Source organism: Xenopus tropicalis, chromosome 6, assembly GCF_000004195.4.
Source record: "Xenopus tropicalis strain Nigerian chromosome 6, UCB_Xtro_10.0, whole genome shotgun sequence".
NCBI classification, from domain to species: Eukaryota; Metazoa; Chordata; class Amphibia; order Anura; family Pipidae; genus Xenopus; species Xenopus tropicalis.
In genome coordinates this window covers 115,289,333-115,302,436 of record NC_030682.2, presented here as the reverse complement: position 1 = coordinate 115,302,436, position 13,104 = coordinate 115,289,333, and the positions used below count along the sequence as shown (strand labels likewise).

The following is a 13,104-nucleotide window of genomic DNA, read 5'->3' as shown; positions in this document are numbered from 1 at the left end:
CTTTAGGAAGCATCAGAGTTGGAAATGTTCATTCAGTGAAAGACAATAGGCTGATGCATTTCTAACAAAGCTAAAAAGAACTCAACTGTCTGTGAAATCAAACTTCATGCAGAGTGCTTAGGAGACAAAATAGTTTTCCAGCCTTGCAGACATATGGTTAAAGAAGAAATTTCATCAAGCCCTCTGGTCTGAATGTGTTTTTTTAAGCCTCAGTGTAATAATATACAATGGCAATATGATTATAAAGCAGTGAACAAGGTGACATATTGCTACAAATTGTTTTTAGCACTGGCTGTGCTTCAAAGGAACAAATAAACATACATTTGTTTTTCTTTAACTAGATACTAAAGGAGTAATTTATTAAAAAGGTGCAACTGCACAAATCATAGGGTCATTTAGTGATCAAGACCTTTAAGGTAGCCATACACTTCGTTGTTTGGCAAGGTTGCCAAATAATTGGATCTTTCTCCCAATATGCCCACCTAAGGTAGACAAATTTGGGATAATTCAATCATTTCACCGTAGGGTCAAACAATCAAATGACAACAATGTGTATAGGAATCATCAGAATGAGAAATGAATCAATAAGCCAATAACTCAAGATCCAATGGGAAAATCAAAGCTGCCCAATATTTGGCAAGATATCAGTCCTCCTGACGGGGGACCCCATACATGGGTCGATAAGCTGTCAGATTGGTCTGAAGGAATTGGATTGGAAGTTTAAATCTGCCCATATATAGCAACTTTTAGTGCTCATTCTCAAAGAACATCTGCACTTTGCACCTCATGGTGGATTGAAAATAGGTGCAGAGCACGGTGAGCATTTCAATCCTGTACTTACCCACCTGTAGTGGAATGTAAATATTAGCCTATAGCTAACTCTTTTTTTCTAGAGTTTGAATGCAGAACATTTAGCTATTCAGATAATGCTGAACTGCAACTTACAGAACCATCTTGACACACAAAGGGAGGACCAAATTTTGGGCACCAACGGGATAAGATCAGAAAAAGTGTATTTATCTATAAGGGAATTAAAGAATATGATACACATACACATTAACTGAGTAATTCCATTTGTTGGAAAAGAAACTTCTCTCCATGTGTCTCCATCCTCTTTGCCCTCCCCAAGCCATCGATTTACTGATAAATAAAGTTCTCTGTTTGATAACAGGTTCTGAAATTTTACTTCCTCCAGATACCAGTCAGGGTCCTCTCCAGAATTGTCATGTCCAATGCGAATTTTATACATCTTACCCAGATTCTTTAAATTAATCTGAAATATTGAAAAATACAATGATGAGCTTTCTATACAAATACAATTCTAAATATAATTTGCTGATGTAGGCCTTTGACTCCAACAGTTCACTGAATTTAGTGTAACAGTTCCCAAACTGTGAGATTTTATCCTCCAAGGGGCCCAATGCAGCACATAGGGGTGAGGCAGCATGAACTCACATTGGGGTGAGATTTGCAATGAGTGTTTATTTGTTGCCCTGGGTATCCCTGGAACTATAGCAGACTGACATGACCATATGTAGGAACCCATAAAGACTGAACAAATAAATTGCAGTAAGAGTGATGAACCTGTACTGACTTGGTAAAACTTTGCTTCTTCCGTAAAGCCTATAGCACCTAACAACAACTACTTTACTTTATCTTCCTGGATCTCACAGCACAACCTATTTTACCTTCTACATCCAAACCCTTGCCAAATGCTGCTGCTTTTGTGCATTCATTTCCCAAAAATTCTCCTGTACCTTAGCTTGGAAACAACAGAAACACGTATTCACGCTTTTGCTCCTTACACTTATTACAGTCTATCGTTTTTCACAATTCAGTCCTCTCTAAGTGCTGCCACTAGACCCAACAACTCACCATTCCACATTAGTTGCTTCCCTGTGCAGATCCCTTTTTTTCTCTCCCAACTTCCCCTTAAATAACAAGCACCTTGCTGTAACACATCATGCATCCAGATGAGCAGTCATCCAAATCTTATCCTAAAGCTGGCCATACACGTGGCGATCTCACGATGTTTCGTACGACCGTCGGTCGCACGAAACATCGTCAGATCCGCCACACACCATTCAGGGCTGAATCGGCAGGTAAGGAGGTAGAAACAATAGGATTTCTACCTCCTTCTGCCGATTCAGCTCTGAAGGGAGAATTTTGGTCAGGCGCCTTCTATGGCGCCCGATCAAAATTTTCTAACTTGGCCGATCGGCGAGCCGACCGATTTCAGCAGCTTCCTGCGATATCGGTCGGCTCGCTGACATGCCATACACGCACCGATTATCGTACGAAACGAGGTTTCGTACGATAATATCGGTGCGTGTATGGCCACCTTAATTGCTATTCAGTCAGGTACTAACACATTTTGTAGTTAGGAGGGCAATATACACCTATGTTTAACATGAGCCAAATAAATCAGTATTATAGTGAGAATGTATTTTACCTACACCTATGACTATGTGTCTCCCATACCAGCCCCTTTAGAATTAAATGCAGCCTAACACAGGCCGGACTATTATACCCTCACACCACAGGTCTCTGGGTTCCGAAACAAACCATAGAGGCCTGTAGCTACTTGCACAATGCCCCACGCAGTGGGCAAAGTGCAAATAAATTGGCAATTGTGCCCTTTTTTGCACTTTGAACACTGCATAGGTCATTGTGAATGCTTTGTCTTATCTATGTAATGCACATCTTTGAATGATGGTCATTTTATTTAATACTATTTCCTTGACTAAGAAAAAAAGAATAGAATTACAAGTATATAGCTGTAGTTTATAGCCTAATTAAAATGAACTTTTCAACTAATATCCATCAAACTCTGCAGTGCAGAACCATGTAGCATTCTTAGTCAATAAAATGTGGTAATGAGTTAGTGAAATCCCCATATCCTACAATGGAGAAAAACAAGACTTTTACATCGGCTTTCCAATCAATACCTCATAGTACATGATTTGTAAAGCAAAGTGAATGACAGCAGCACCTTTCCAATGATCAGCATTTTCAAGCTGTTGCTGAAGATAATATAATGCTCTGCTATGGCCTCATCTTGAGCAACGGAGTGTTATTATGTCCAGCTGCAAATGTGCGACTTCTTGAACAAAACTGGCACGTTATCTGGTTATTGGTTCACAGTATATTAAAGCAGCAGGTATTTCATGGAAGCAGTTTTATTCAATACAATGAAAATCTATACATACTGGAGGGCTCATTTAAAGACACAGTAGGGGCAGAAGTGCAAAAGCACTAAGGGACAGGGGGGTGCTTATGTGCCTCCCTCATCTGCCCTTCATGAATATTGATGGGTGACATTTTCGATACGGTTTTCCATTTTTTGGCCACAAAAAAGAATCACACGGTAATAAAAAGTTGCATGGTATCCACAAAAAGACGCCCATTGACACATCAGCAAACTTAACTAAGGTTATTGATTGATTGGTTTTGATTGGCATTGAACACCCTGAGTGTGGCTCCCTGTCCTGCATATACTGTGTCTCAGGAATAGTGCTGACATTGAAATGCAGACAGTGCTTACTATAAGTCTGGAGAAGGACCTTGGAGTCCTTGTAGATAATAAACCTGGCTGTAGCAAGCAATGCCAAGCAGCAGCTGCAAGGGCAAACAAGGTTTTGAGCTGTATTAAAAGGGGCATAGATTCACAGGAGGAGGGGGTTATTCTTCCCCTTTAAAGAGCGCTGGTAAGGCCCCATCTAGAATATGCTGTTCAGTTTTGGTCTCCAGTGCTCAAACGGGACATTACTGAGTTAGAGAGGGTCCAGAGAAGGGCAACTAAGCTGGTAAAGGGTATGGAAAGTCTCAGTTATGAAGAAAGACTGGCCAAGTTGGGTCTGTTTACACTGGAGAAGAGGCGCTTAAGAGACATGACATGATAACTATGTATAAATATATAAGGGGATCATATAATAATCTCTCTAATGTTTTATTTACCAGTGGGTCCTTCCAACGGACACAAGGGCACCCACTCCGTTTAGAAGAAAGGAGGTTCCGTTTAAATATTCGGAAAGGATTTTTTACTGTGAGAGCTCTGAAGTTGTGGAATTCTTCCCCGAATCAGTTGTACTGGCTGATACATTATATAACTTTAAGAAGGGGCTGGATGGATTCTTAGCAAGTGAGGGAATACAGGGTTATGGGAGATAGCTCTTAGTACAAGTGAGGGAATACAGGGGTATGGGAGATAGCTCTCAGTACAAGTGAGGGAATACAGGGGTATGGGAGATAGCTCTCAGTACAAGTGAGGGAATACAGGGTTATGGGAGATAGCTCTCAGTACAAGTGAGGGAATACAGGGTTATGGGAGATAGCTCTCAGTACAAGTGAGGGAATACAGGGTTATGGGAGATAGCTCTTAGTACTAGTTGAGGTTGGGATTTTTTCTAACTAGCAGTTATGGTTGAACATGATGGACGTCCATCTTTTTTCAAACTAATTTACTAGTTTTTATCTTTTCACAGCAATTTTTTCTCAAAACTTTTCCCTACTAAACACTTTTGGACTGAATCTAGGACTCCTATATGTACATTATTAACTGGGACTTTGTTTTGCGTATATTTGTTATGTGAATATGTGTTTCCTTATGATAACATATGTTGTGATTACATCACTCAGGAAGGGGTGTGTCTTGTGACTCCTCCCCCCACTTACCCTTTTTTATACACTAGGCTTGATAAAGGGCCCAGGTAGGGCCCAAAACGTCGCCCTCTGTACATGTGTATATGGGCTAAATAAACACCCTTTTTCCCTTTGCAACTTTTTGATGTGCTACTGCATTTTCTCTTCAAGTTTGTTTTTGATGAAAAATAAGAACTTCCAATTCAATTTTTGATTTAATCCTACAATTCCACAGCTATTGTGGGTGCTTGTTTTGTCTACAACGTGATATATGCATATGAATGCAGAATAGTCTCCCTTTCAATAAAATGCATGAAAGCTCTGTCTGCATGTTTTTCAAGGAGGGCAGGGCTTTTGCATCCATTTTGAGCAGATCCTCCTTTACATGTTGTATGGGTTACCAGTCTTATTAATGTATATGTTCTGTACATTCATTGTATACACCTAGTTATTGTACAGTGCAAGGAAATATTTTCGTGCTTTAGAAATAAATGCAGCAAATGCATTCTCCAGTTGGCCAAAGTAGATGTTCTACTCAAGCTCAAGTCAGTGGGCCTATCCTGTGCACTGCTACAGGGTAGGTGCAGCTGGAGGTGTCCAAGTAATGATAGACGATAGGCTACTGTCATGATACCAATGGTGCTATAATAATTGGTTGATAGGATTTGTAGTGGGTTTGTACAGGTAATGGCTTGATCAGCAAGTTTTGGGTATTGAAAGCTTATATACGGTCAAACATGGATCTATATTACAAAACAATTATAGTGTTTGTAATGCTGTTAATATTAATTATTAATTTTTTATAATATTAATTTTCTCACCTGAAATGTATCTGCGCTGTTCTTACCGAAGAGTTGATCCTTTCCAGATCCCAAAATGATTGGACCTGATTCTGCCTTCTCCCCATACACATAAAGAAGCACTGTTGCATCAGTTCCAGCTCCATGGCAATTTCCAGTGACAACTGTAATCTTCCAGTCTCCTTCTGTGTAAGAAAATATATATATAATGATTTTTAAAAGGCCAGTGAATTAAAAAACCGAAGAGCTTATTTCTACATGAAAATCAAAGGACAGAATGTCTATTGGCTGAAATAAAAAATTATCAGTGTAACCAAACTGTTATTAAACATTGTTTTGTGGGGAATCAAACTATTACTTTATAGGGGGGCTTAAATGTTATTGAATCTAAATCAGATTTGGAGTTTAATTTAAACACAGCACGAGTCAAATTAACTATGAAAGTAAATGTGTAATTTGGTTTAATCAGGTTTCTGTCCAGGAAACAGCACACAGCATAATTTTAAGAAGATAATAATCTTAATCTTGATAGAGGAGTTCAGAGAACATAGCGACATTAGGATAAAGATGCAAATTTAAATTACATATTAACCAAAAGTTATGCACACTGACAGATATGGTTGAAAAAAATGCTTGAAAAGGTATTTTACTTGTAACAGAGAAACAAAGTGAACAAACACATGTAGCAATACAGCTCAGTAAGAAACAATTAAAAGGCATCAGCAGCAATAGATTAAACCAACATCCCATGCTATAATAGCATGCACACTAACCACATATGTAATAAAAGGCACAAAGTTTGCCCTGGTGCAGTAAACAATAAATTTGATTTTAAACATGTTACCAGGGAATGCTACCTGCTGATTGGTTGCTATAGGCGATAAGAACTGAACCAGACTTTGCACCTTATATTACATAACCCTATTGTCTAGCTCAGTGCTGTCCAACTCCTGTGGTACCGAGGGCCGGAATTTTTCTGGCCTACATGATGGAAACCAATTTTGGCCACTCCCCTTTTTTAAACTGCTCCCACTTTAAACCACACCCATGTGATCACAGGAGCTTTCAAGACCATACCCACATTAATGGTGGTAGCACAGCGAAAACCCAAATCGTTGGTTTAGGGATATCCCTCTTCATTCATATGTGAAAGAATTATATTATGTTATATTAAGACACCCCCTTAAATCCATATGCCTCCTCCTCCCCTGTGGAAAGCACAGCAACCCCCAGCATATACACACCTTAGGAACCATATACAGGTGGAAATCTATACCACAAACTTTCCACAGAAAGAAAGTCTCAGACAGTATCATTCAAGGAGGTTTAACAGTGGCAGATAGCACATCAAAGGAAAATCGAAAAATAACTTTAAATAAAGATAGCAACTAGATTCGAGTAAATAAGTTTAAACCTCTAACAAAAAAGCTAATGTGGAAAACCTTGTTTGGCACAGAGTCAAACGTTCTGTAATTGATGACCAAGTTCGCACATTTTAGAATGTGCCACACCTCTTGCAGATCACTCAAATCCTAGTTTCAGCTGTCTCTGTGCAACTCTGAGCTTGAGCTCCCTCCATAGGTTTTCTATTGGATTAAGGTCCGGAGACTGACTAGGCCACTCCATGACCTTAATGTGCTTCTTCTTGAGCCACTCCTTTGTTGCCTTTGCTGTATGTTTTGGGTCATTGTCGTGCTGGAACACCCATCCACGACCCATTTTCAGTTTCCTGGCAGAGGGAAGGAGGTTGTCGTTCAGGATTTCACGATACATGGCTCCGTCCATTTTCCCGTTAATGCGAATAAGTTGTCCTGTGCCCTTAGCAGAAAAACACCCCCAAAGCAAAATGTTTTCCACCCCCATGCTTGACGGTGGGGACGGTGTTTTGGGGGTCATAGGCAGCATTTTTCTTCCTCCAAACACAGCGAGTTGAGTTAATGCCAAAGAGCTCTATTTTGGTCTCATCAGACCACAGCACCTTCTCCCAGTCACTCACAGAATCATTCAGGTGTTCATTGGCAAACTTCAGACGGGCCTGCACATGTGCCTTCTTGAGCAGGGGGACCTTGCGAGCCCTGCAGGATTTTAATCCATTGCGGAGTAATGTAAGGTGTCCTTAATGAGGTTGACTAATTGAGTAGAAGTGTCTAACCACTCTGTGGGAGCCAGACCTCTTAATGGTTGGTAGGGGTTCAAAAACTTATTTCACTCAATGAAATGCAAATCAGTTGCTATCTTTTATTTAAAGTTATTTTTTTGATTTTCCTTTTGATGTGCTATCTGCCACTGTTAAAATAAACCTACCATTGAAATGATACTGTTCTGAGACTTTTCATTTCTTTGTCATTGGACAAACTTACAAAATCAGTGAGGGGTCAAATAATTATTTCCTCCACTGTAATTTCCAAATGCTAACAAACTTCCAGAACAAACCCCTGCCAGGTTTACCTCCCACAGGCAGCATAGGGCAGCGTAAGGCACATAGGCAACATAGGGCAGGCAGAGTATGGCACACACAGGCATGGTATGGCAGGCAGAGTATGGCACACACAGGCAGCATAGGGCAGGCAGGGTATGGCACACAGGCAGCATAAGGAAGGCAGAGTATGGCACAAACAGGCAGCAGAGGGCAGGCAGAGTATGGCACACACAGGCAGCATAGGGCAGGCAGAGTATGGCGCACACACAGGCAGGGTATGGAAGGCAGAGTATGGCACACACAGGCAGCATAGGGCAGGCAGAGTATGGCACACACAGGCAGGGTAGGGCAGGCAGAGTATGGCACACACAGGCAGCATAGGGTAGGCACAGTATGGCGCACACACAGGCAGCATAGGGCCGGCAGAGTATGGCACACACAGACAGGGTATGGCAGGCAGATTATGGCACACACAGGCAGGGTAGGGCAGGCAGAGTATGACACACACGGGAAGGTAGGGCAGGCAGAGTATGGCACACATAGGCATGGATGCAACTGGGTAGGACAGGGGTGTAACTGGTAGAGCCAGAGAATACTGTAGGAACTTTGCCAGCCATACTGGTTTGGTCATGGCCAATATTTTAGTCGCTAAACAGGTGAAACAATAGTTAAGAAGCAACCTATGCACATGCTCTTTTATTACTTTGCAGAAGCACTGGCCAGCTCCTTTTTATAACTTCCAGCTTCTGTCTAATGAACCTGGGGATGCTTAATAAAGAGGGCAACCATTTGGGAAAGATACATATGAGTAAGGCAGGCTACAGGTATGCTGATGTGCTTTATAAAAAACTTGACACAATTGTCTACCATTGGCTACCCCTGGGTATAGGGACTTTCCCAAGTGACAAGCTCAGAATACATACTTATTTATCTAAAGGTTCTCTTCTGTATTTCCTAGTTTTGTTAACAACAGGCTTTAAAACATCATACTGCAGAAGGGATAAGAGGTTTACTAAATGCACACTTTAATTTTACCATCTCTTTTACTGTGTTCTTTCAGTTTCGGTGAACTTTGCAATTCTGCAAAATAATAATAACAGTTATATTCTAAAATTCCCTTCAGTAAAACTGCTTATAATATCTCAAAATGTATTTTCTTCTTGTCATATTAAATATAGTTTTCTTATATTATTATTTGAGTATTTTAGAGTTAAGCTACATTGCACTGCTTAGTTGCTATGGTTACATAAATACAGAAACCAGGTTGTATTTTGCACACTATAGAACCCCAGAACGAAAAGTTAATTTAAAGCGTAATGTTGTGAATTATTTAACTGAGAAGCGGGATGTTTCTTGTGCAAAACACATTAGAGACAATGGGCCTGATTCACTAAAGTTTATCGCACGCTTTTTTGCGGTAAAAAAGATGCGACAATTAGCGCGCGATTCACTACAGCATTTTCGCATGCGGTATTTCTTGCGCTAGTTTTACCGCATACGTTCATTTCCGTGCTGGCTAACATGGCATGCGTTCATTTGCGCGAATATTTATATTTGGCTACAAGTGATGAAATGTTTCGCCAGGCATGGATTCGCAGTGAATTTTTGGACGTGCGTTGATTTTTTTTTGCGGCGGATTTTTTCATGCGTTTCGCAAAACAATCCGCCAATGGCGAAACGCCTGAAAAAATTTGCCACGCAAAAATTCACCGCACATAAAAAAATTTATACAAGCGTCAAAAAATAATAGTCACAGCAACAATTTTTTTGCCCGCACAACATTTTTGCCGTTTCGTGGATCTTTCGAAAGATTTGCTAATTTTTCACTAAAGATAACCAGAACACATTTGCTCATCACTAGTGGCTACTATTTATAAGCATCTACTATTTATATGATACCATTTATATGTGGCTAATATTTATATACACCATTTATATGCGGCGACAATTTTTATACACTATTTCTAAGCTACCATTCATATGCGTCGCAGGCGTAATTTAGCACATGTACCAGCAAATACCGCATTGAAATAGTCTTCGCGATTTAAATAACGCATGCAATATCGCGCGTAAAAAAGCGCGAGTATGCTTATAGTGAATTGTGCGAAAAATCACCAAAATTAAGACGCGGTAAAAATTTTAACGCACACTATAAATAGCGCACGTTAAATCGCACTTCAGTGAATCAGGCCCAATGGGTTCTTTTTCTTGCATTTCTTCTAGCACCAAATGTGTTGTCAATAGGCATTGTTTTCTGTGCATTTTTTTCTAGAACAAAGAAAAGTTTTTTTACTGGTGAGACAAAATTCATGGTGAAATTTGAATTCAGATTCGCACAAATTTTTGCAAAAAACATGAATTTCACTACAAATCTGTATCAGGCAAAAACATTTGCTCGTCCCTGCTCTACTAAGCGACATCTGTCATACAGTGAGGTTGCTTTTTGCCTGTATTGAGGGAATGTTTTTAATTTTAATTTTCCATCTGTATTTTTAGCAAATGTAACTGAATTACCTTGTATGGAAAGCTTGACTTCTGATTGAAGTTTGCCCTGAGACATGAAAGGAATCCATCTGTATTAAAAATGTAAAAAAAATGTATATTTTATCTATTAATAGGAAAATCTTTTTTCTAAACTTATATATTTCTGCTACTAGGAAGTAGCTTCTGGAAGGGCAATTTGCCTTCATCAGTGTTAAAGGGGACCTGTCACCCTAAGAAATAACTCCAAATGATTTTCTATATTGTTAGTTAAGCAAAATAAACTTTACTTACACTATATAAATAATATTAATCTTGTTTCTTTCCGTCTTGGAATTACTCAATCAAAGCAAGAGGCAGGCACCATTTTGTGGACACTGTTATGAAGACAAGCTTTGTATCATGCCAAAATCTTGTGTATGTGCCAGAATGGAGGACCAGATGCCCAGGCCCATGCACTGGCTACACAATTAGATGATGAGGAGGGAGGGGAAAGTGAGATGTGCAGTGACATCTAGGTGGTGTTGAACGGAAAGCTTAAGTTATTGTCTGCCCCGCCTCTATGCCTAAGGCATAGAGGCGGGGCAGGCAATATAAGATTGACAGCTGGGATTTTTAAATGCCTTTATAATGGGTTTGGATGTGTTAATATAAAAATGAATTTGGGTTTCATGTTTAATTTGAAAATGACTTTTATTATACAGCTTTTTATGTCTGGGTGACAGGTCCTCTTTAAGGAATTGAGATAGTGTTTTTTTATTTTGACTGCATGCTCAGATGGAACTTTCTATAGAGAGATATAATCCAGAGCATCAGTTTTAGTGTCAGGTTGAGCCCCTAAAAGTGGTCGCTTCCATGTGTATGCAGCACAGAGCAGAACAACTGACTTGCTAGAACAATTCCCTAAACAGCCAGTGCTCTTATCCTTTTAATAAGGGCAGTCTATTGGCCTTTTGGGAAATTCTAGCTTGAGACAAATATTATATTTTGAAATATGGTTATATTTGGTGAGAACAACATCAAAAGTAGCCATTGTATAGGATGCCTTACCACCACTAATTCTGCTTATCAATGGCTATTATTGTTTCATAATTTTCTAACAAGAAAGACAAACAGGTAGTGGCCAGTAGCCCAGAGAACATAAACTGATATCACTAGTATTGGGGTTAGATAAATGGGTCATTTGTTAAATGCAAACCAATATTACTACTTGGGTTTTCACCTAGAAAGCACATAGAGAAACAATAAATGATTCCATTATAGATTTTCTATTAATTTTTTACCTAGTATAAGAAAATTGAGGTTACACTGAACTTTAACAGCAACACTTCAGCAATGGAGAATATCTATATTTTCTATTACCCAGAGCAGTTATAATCTTAGTACTTTCCATATAGGCTATGATATTCCTTGTTAGAACCAAAAAACCTTATTCTGTCTTGTAGTATTTTTAAGCAAAGGGGTTAAAATTGGTTTGATATGCTCCTTATCAAATGGATATATGGGTCCAGCTTCAGTTGAGTTATATTATCAATGTGGCTTTTTATATAGGTATAGGGCCCATTATCTGGAAAGTGTTATCCAGAATGTTTTGAATTATGGGAAGGCTATCTTCCATAGACTGCATTATAAACAAATAATTATGATTTTTAAAAATGATTCCCTTTTTCATTGTTATAATAAAACAGCACCTTGTACTTGATGGTAACCAAGGTGTATGAGTGCATATAGGAAGCAAAACAACCATATTAAGTTTATTTCATGTTTACATGATCTTGAGCAGACTTAAGAAATGGTGATTTAAATTATGGAAAGATTCTTAATTTAGAAAACCCCAGGTTCCAAACATTTTGGATAATAGATCCTATACCTACATAATGTTAAGACATTTCTGAATGGGTGACAGAGGGGTGTTTTGCCTGCTGCTGTTTACTACCTAATGATGGCAGAGGTCAAATGCCCAGTCTGGCAGCAGTCTTACCAATTCAGTGCTTTTAAAGTATTAGAGGGCGCTGAAATACCTAATGAAAGCGCTAAGGGACTGTGGAGCCAATCTGGGGCTTAATTCCCTCCGGCACACGAGGGGTTAACCTGCTTAGCTTTTGGACTGGAAGAAAAGTATCAGTACTCACCCCCTCCCCTTTTGCCTGTCAGCTCTCTCAGCAGCGTCTCACCCTGCTTACACGGAGCAGCATCTCCCTCCCCCCCTCCCCGTTTAAGCGCATTTAGCTAGTAACTATAGGCCTTGTAAGTTCACTCAATTTGCATGTTTTATATTTTCTATTCAGGCTCTCTTTATGCAAAAAAGATTTATATATATATTTTACATATTCAGTCTGTCACAGCGAATGGCGGGGGATAGTCCTTGGCCATTTAATCTCTGGTGGTGTTTGATGGTTTCCACATGCGTTTCCACGGCGTTTGCCGTGGCCGGCATTTGTTATAAAACAGTTATAAAAATGTTGTTGCGATGTTTGGTAAAGTTTGAAATACATGGCAAGGACTATTTCTGATGTTGGATTTCTTTAATAAAGCTGTGGCCGAACTCCACCCACAAAATACGGTGTCATTGTGTTTTCTTGTGTCAGGTGGTTACATTGGGGGACAAGTTTGGAAGGGAGGGAATAAGTCTCCACAGTCTTATTCAACTATGAAAACAAAATATCAGCAGAACAATTGCTCTGCATTCATTCTGCCCAATACAGATAACCTGGATTTGTGTCTATCAAATCTTCCTTGATAGTTGCGGAACATGCTTGGAAT

At 39.5% G+C, this 13,104-nt stretch overlaps 1 protein-coding gene across 1 annotated transcript in view; it reads right to left on the bottom strand.

The window, feature by feature from the left end:
* Positions 1–13,104, bottom strand: part of rp1 (RP1, axonemal microtubule associated) — a 178,552-nt gene that overhangs the window by 99,833 nt on the left and 65,615 nt on the right. Inside the window, exons 22-25 of the mRNA XM_031904600.1 lie at positions 10,375–10,433; positions 8,896–8,940; positions 5,463–5,626; positions 1,054–1,273 (exon numbers count right to left, since the gene is read on the bottom strand). Coding sequence (XP_031760460.1) covers positions 1,054–1,273; positions 5,463–5,626; positions 8,896–8,940; positions 10,375–10,433 — 488 coding nt within the window. The remainder of the gene's footprint in view (positions 1–1,053; positions 1,274–5,462; positions 5,627–8,895; positions 8,941–10,374; positions 10,434–13,104) is intronic.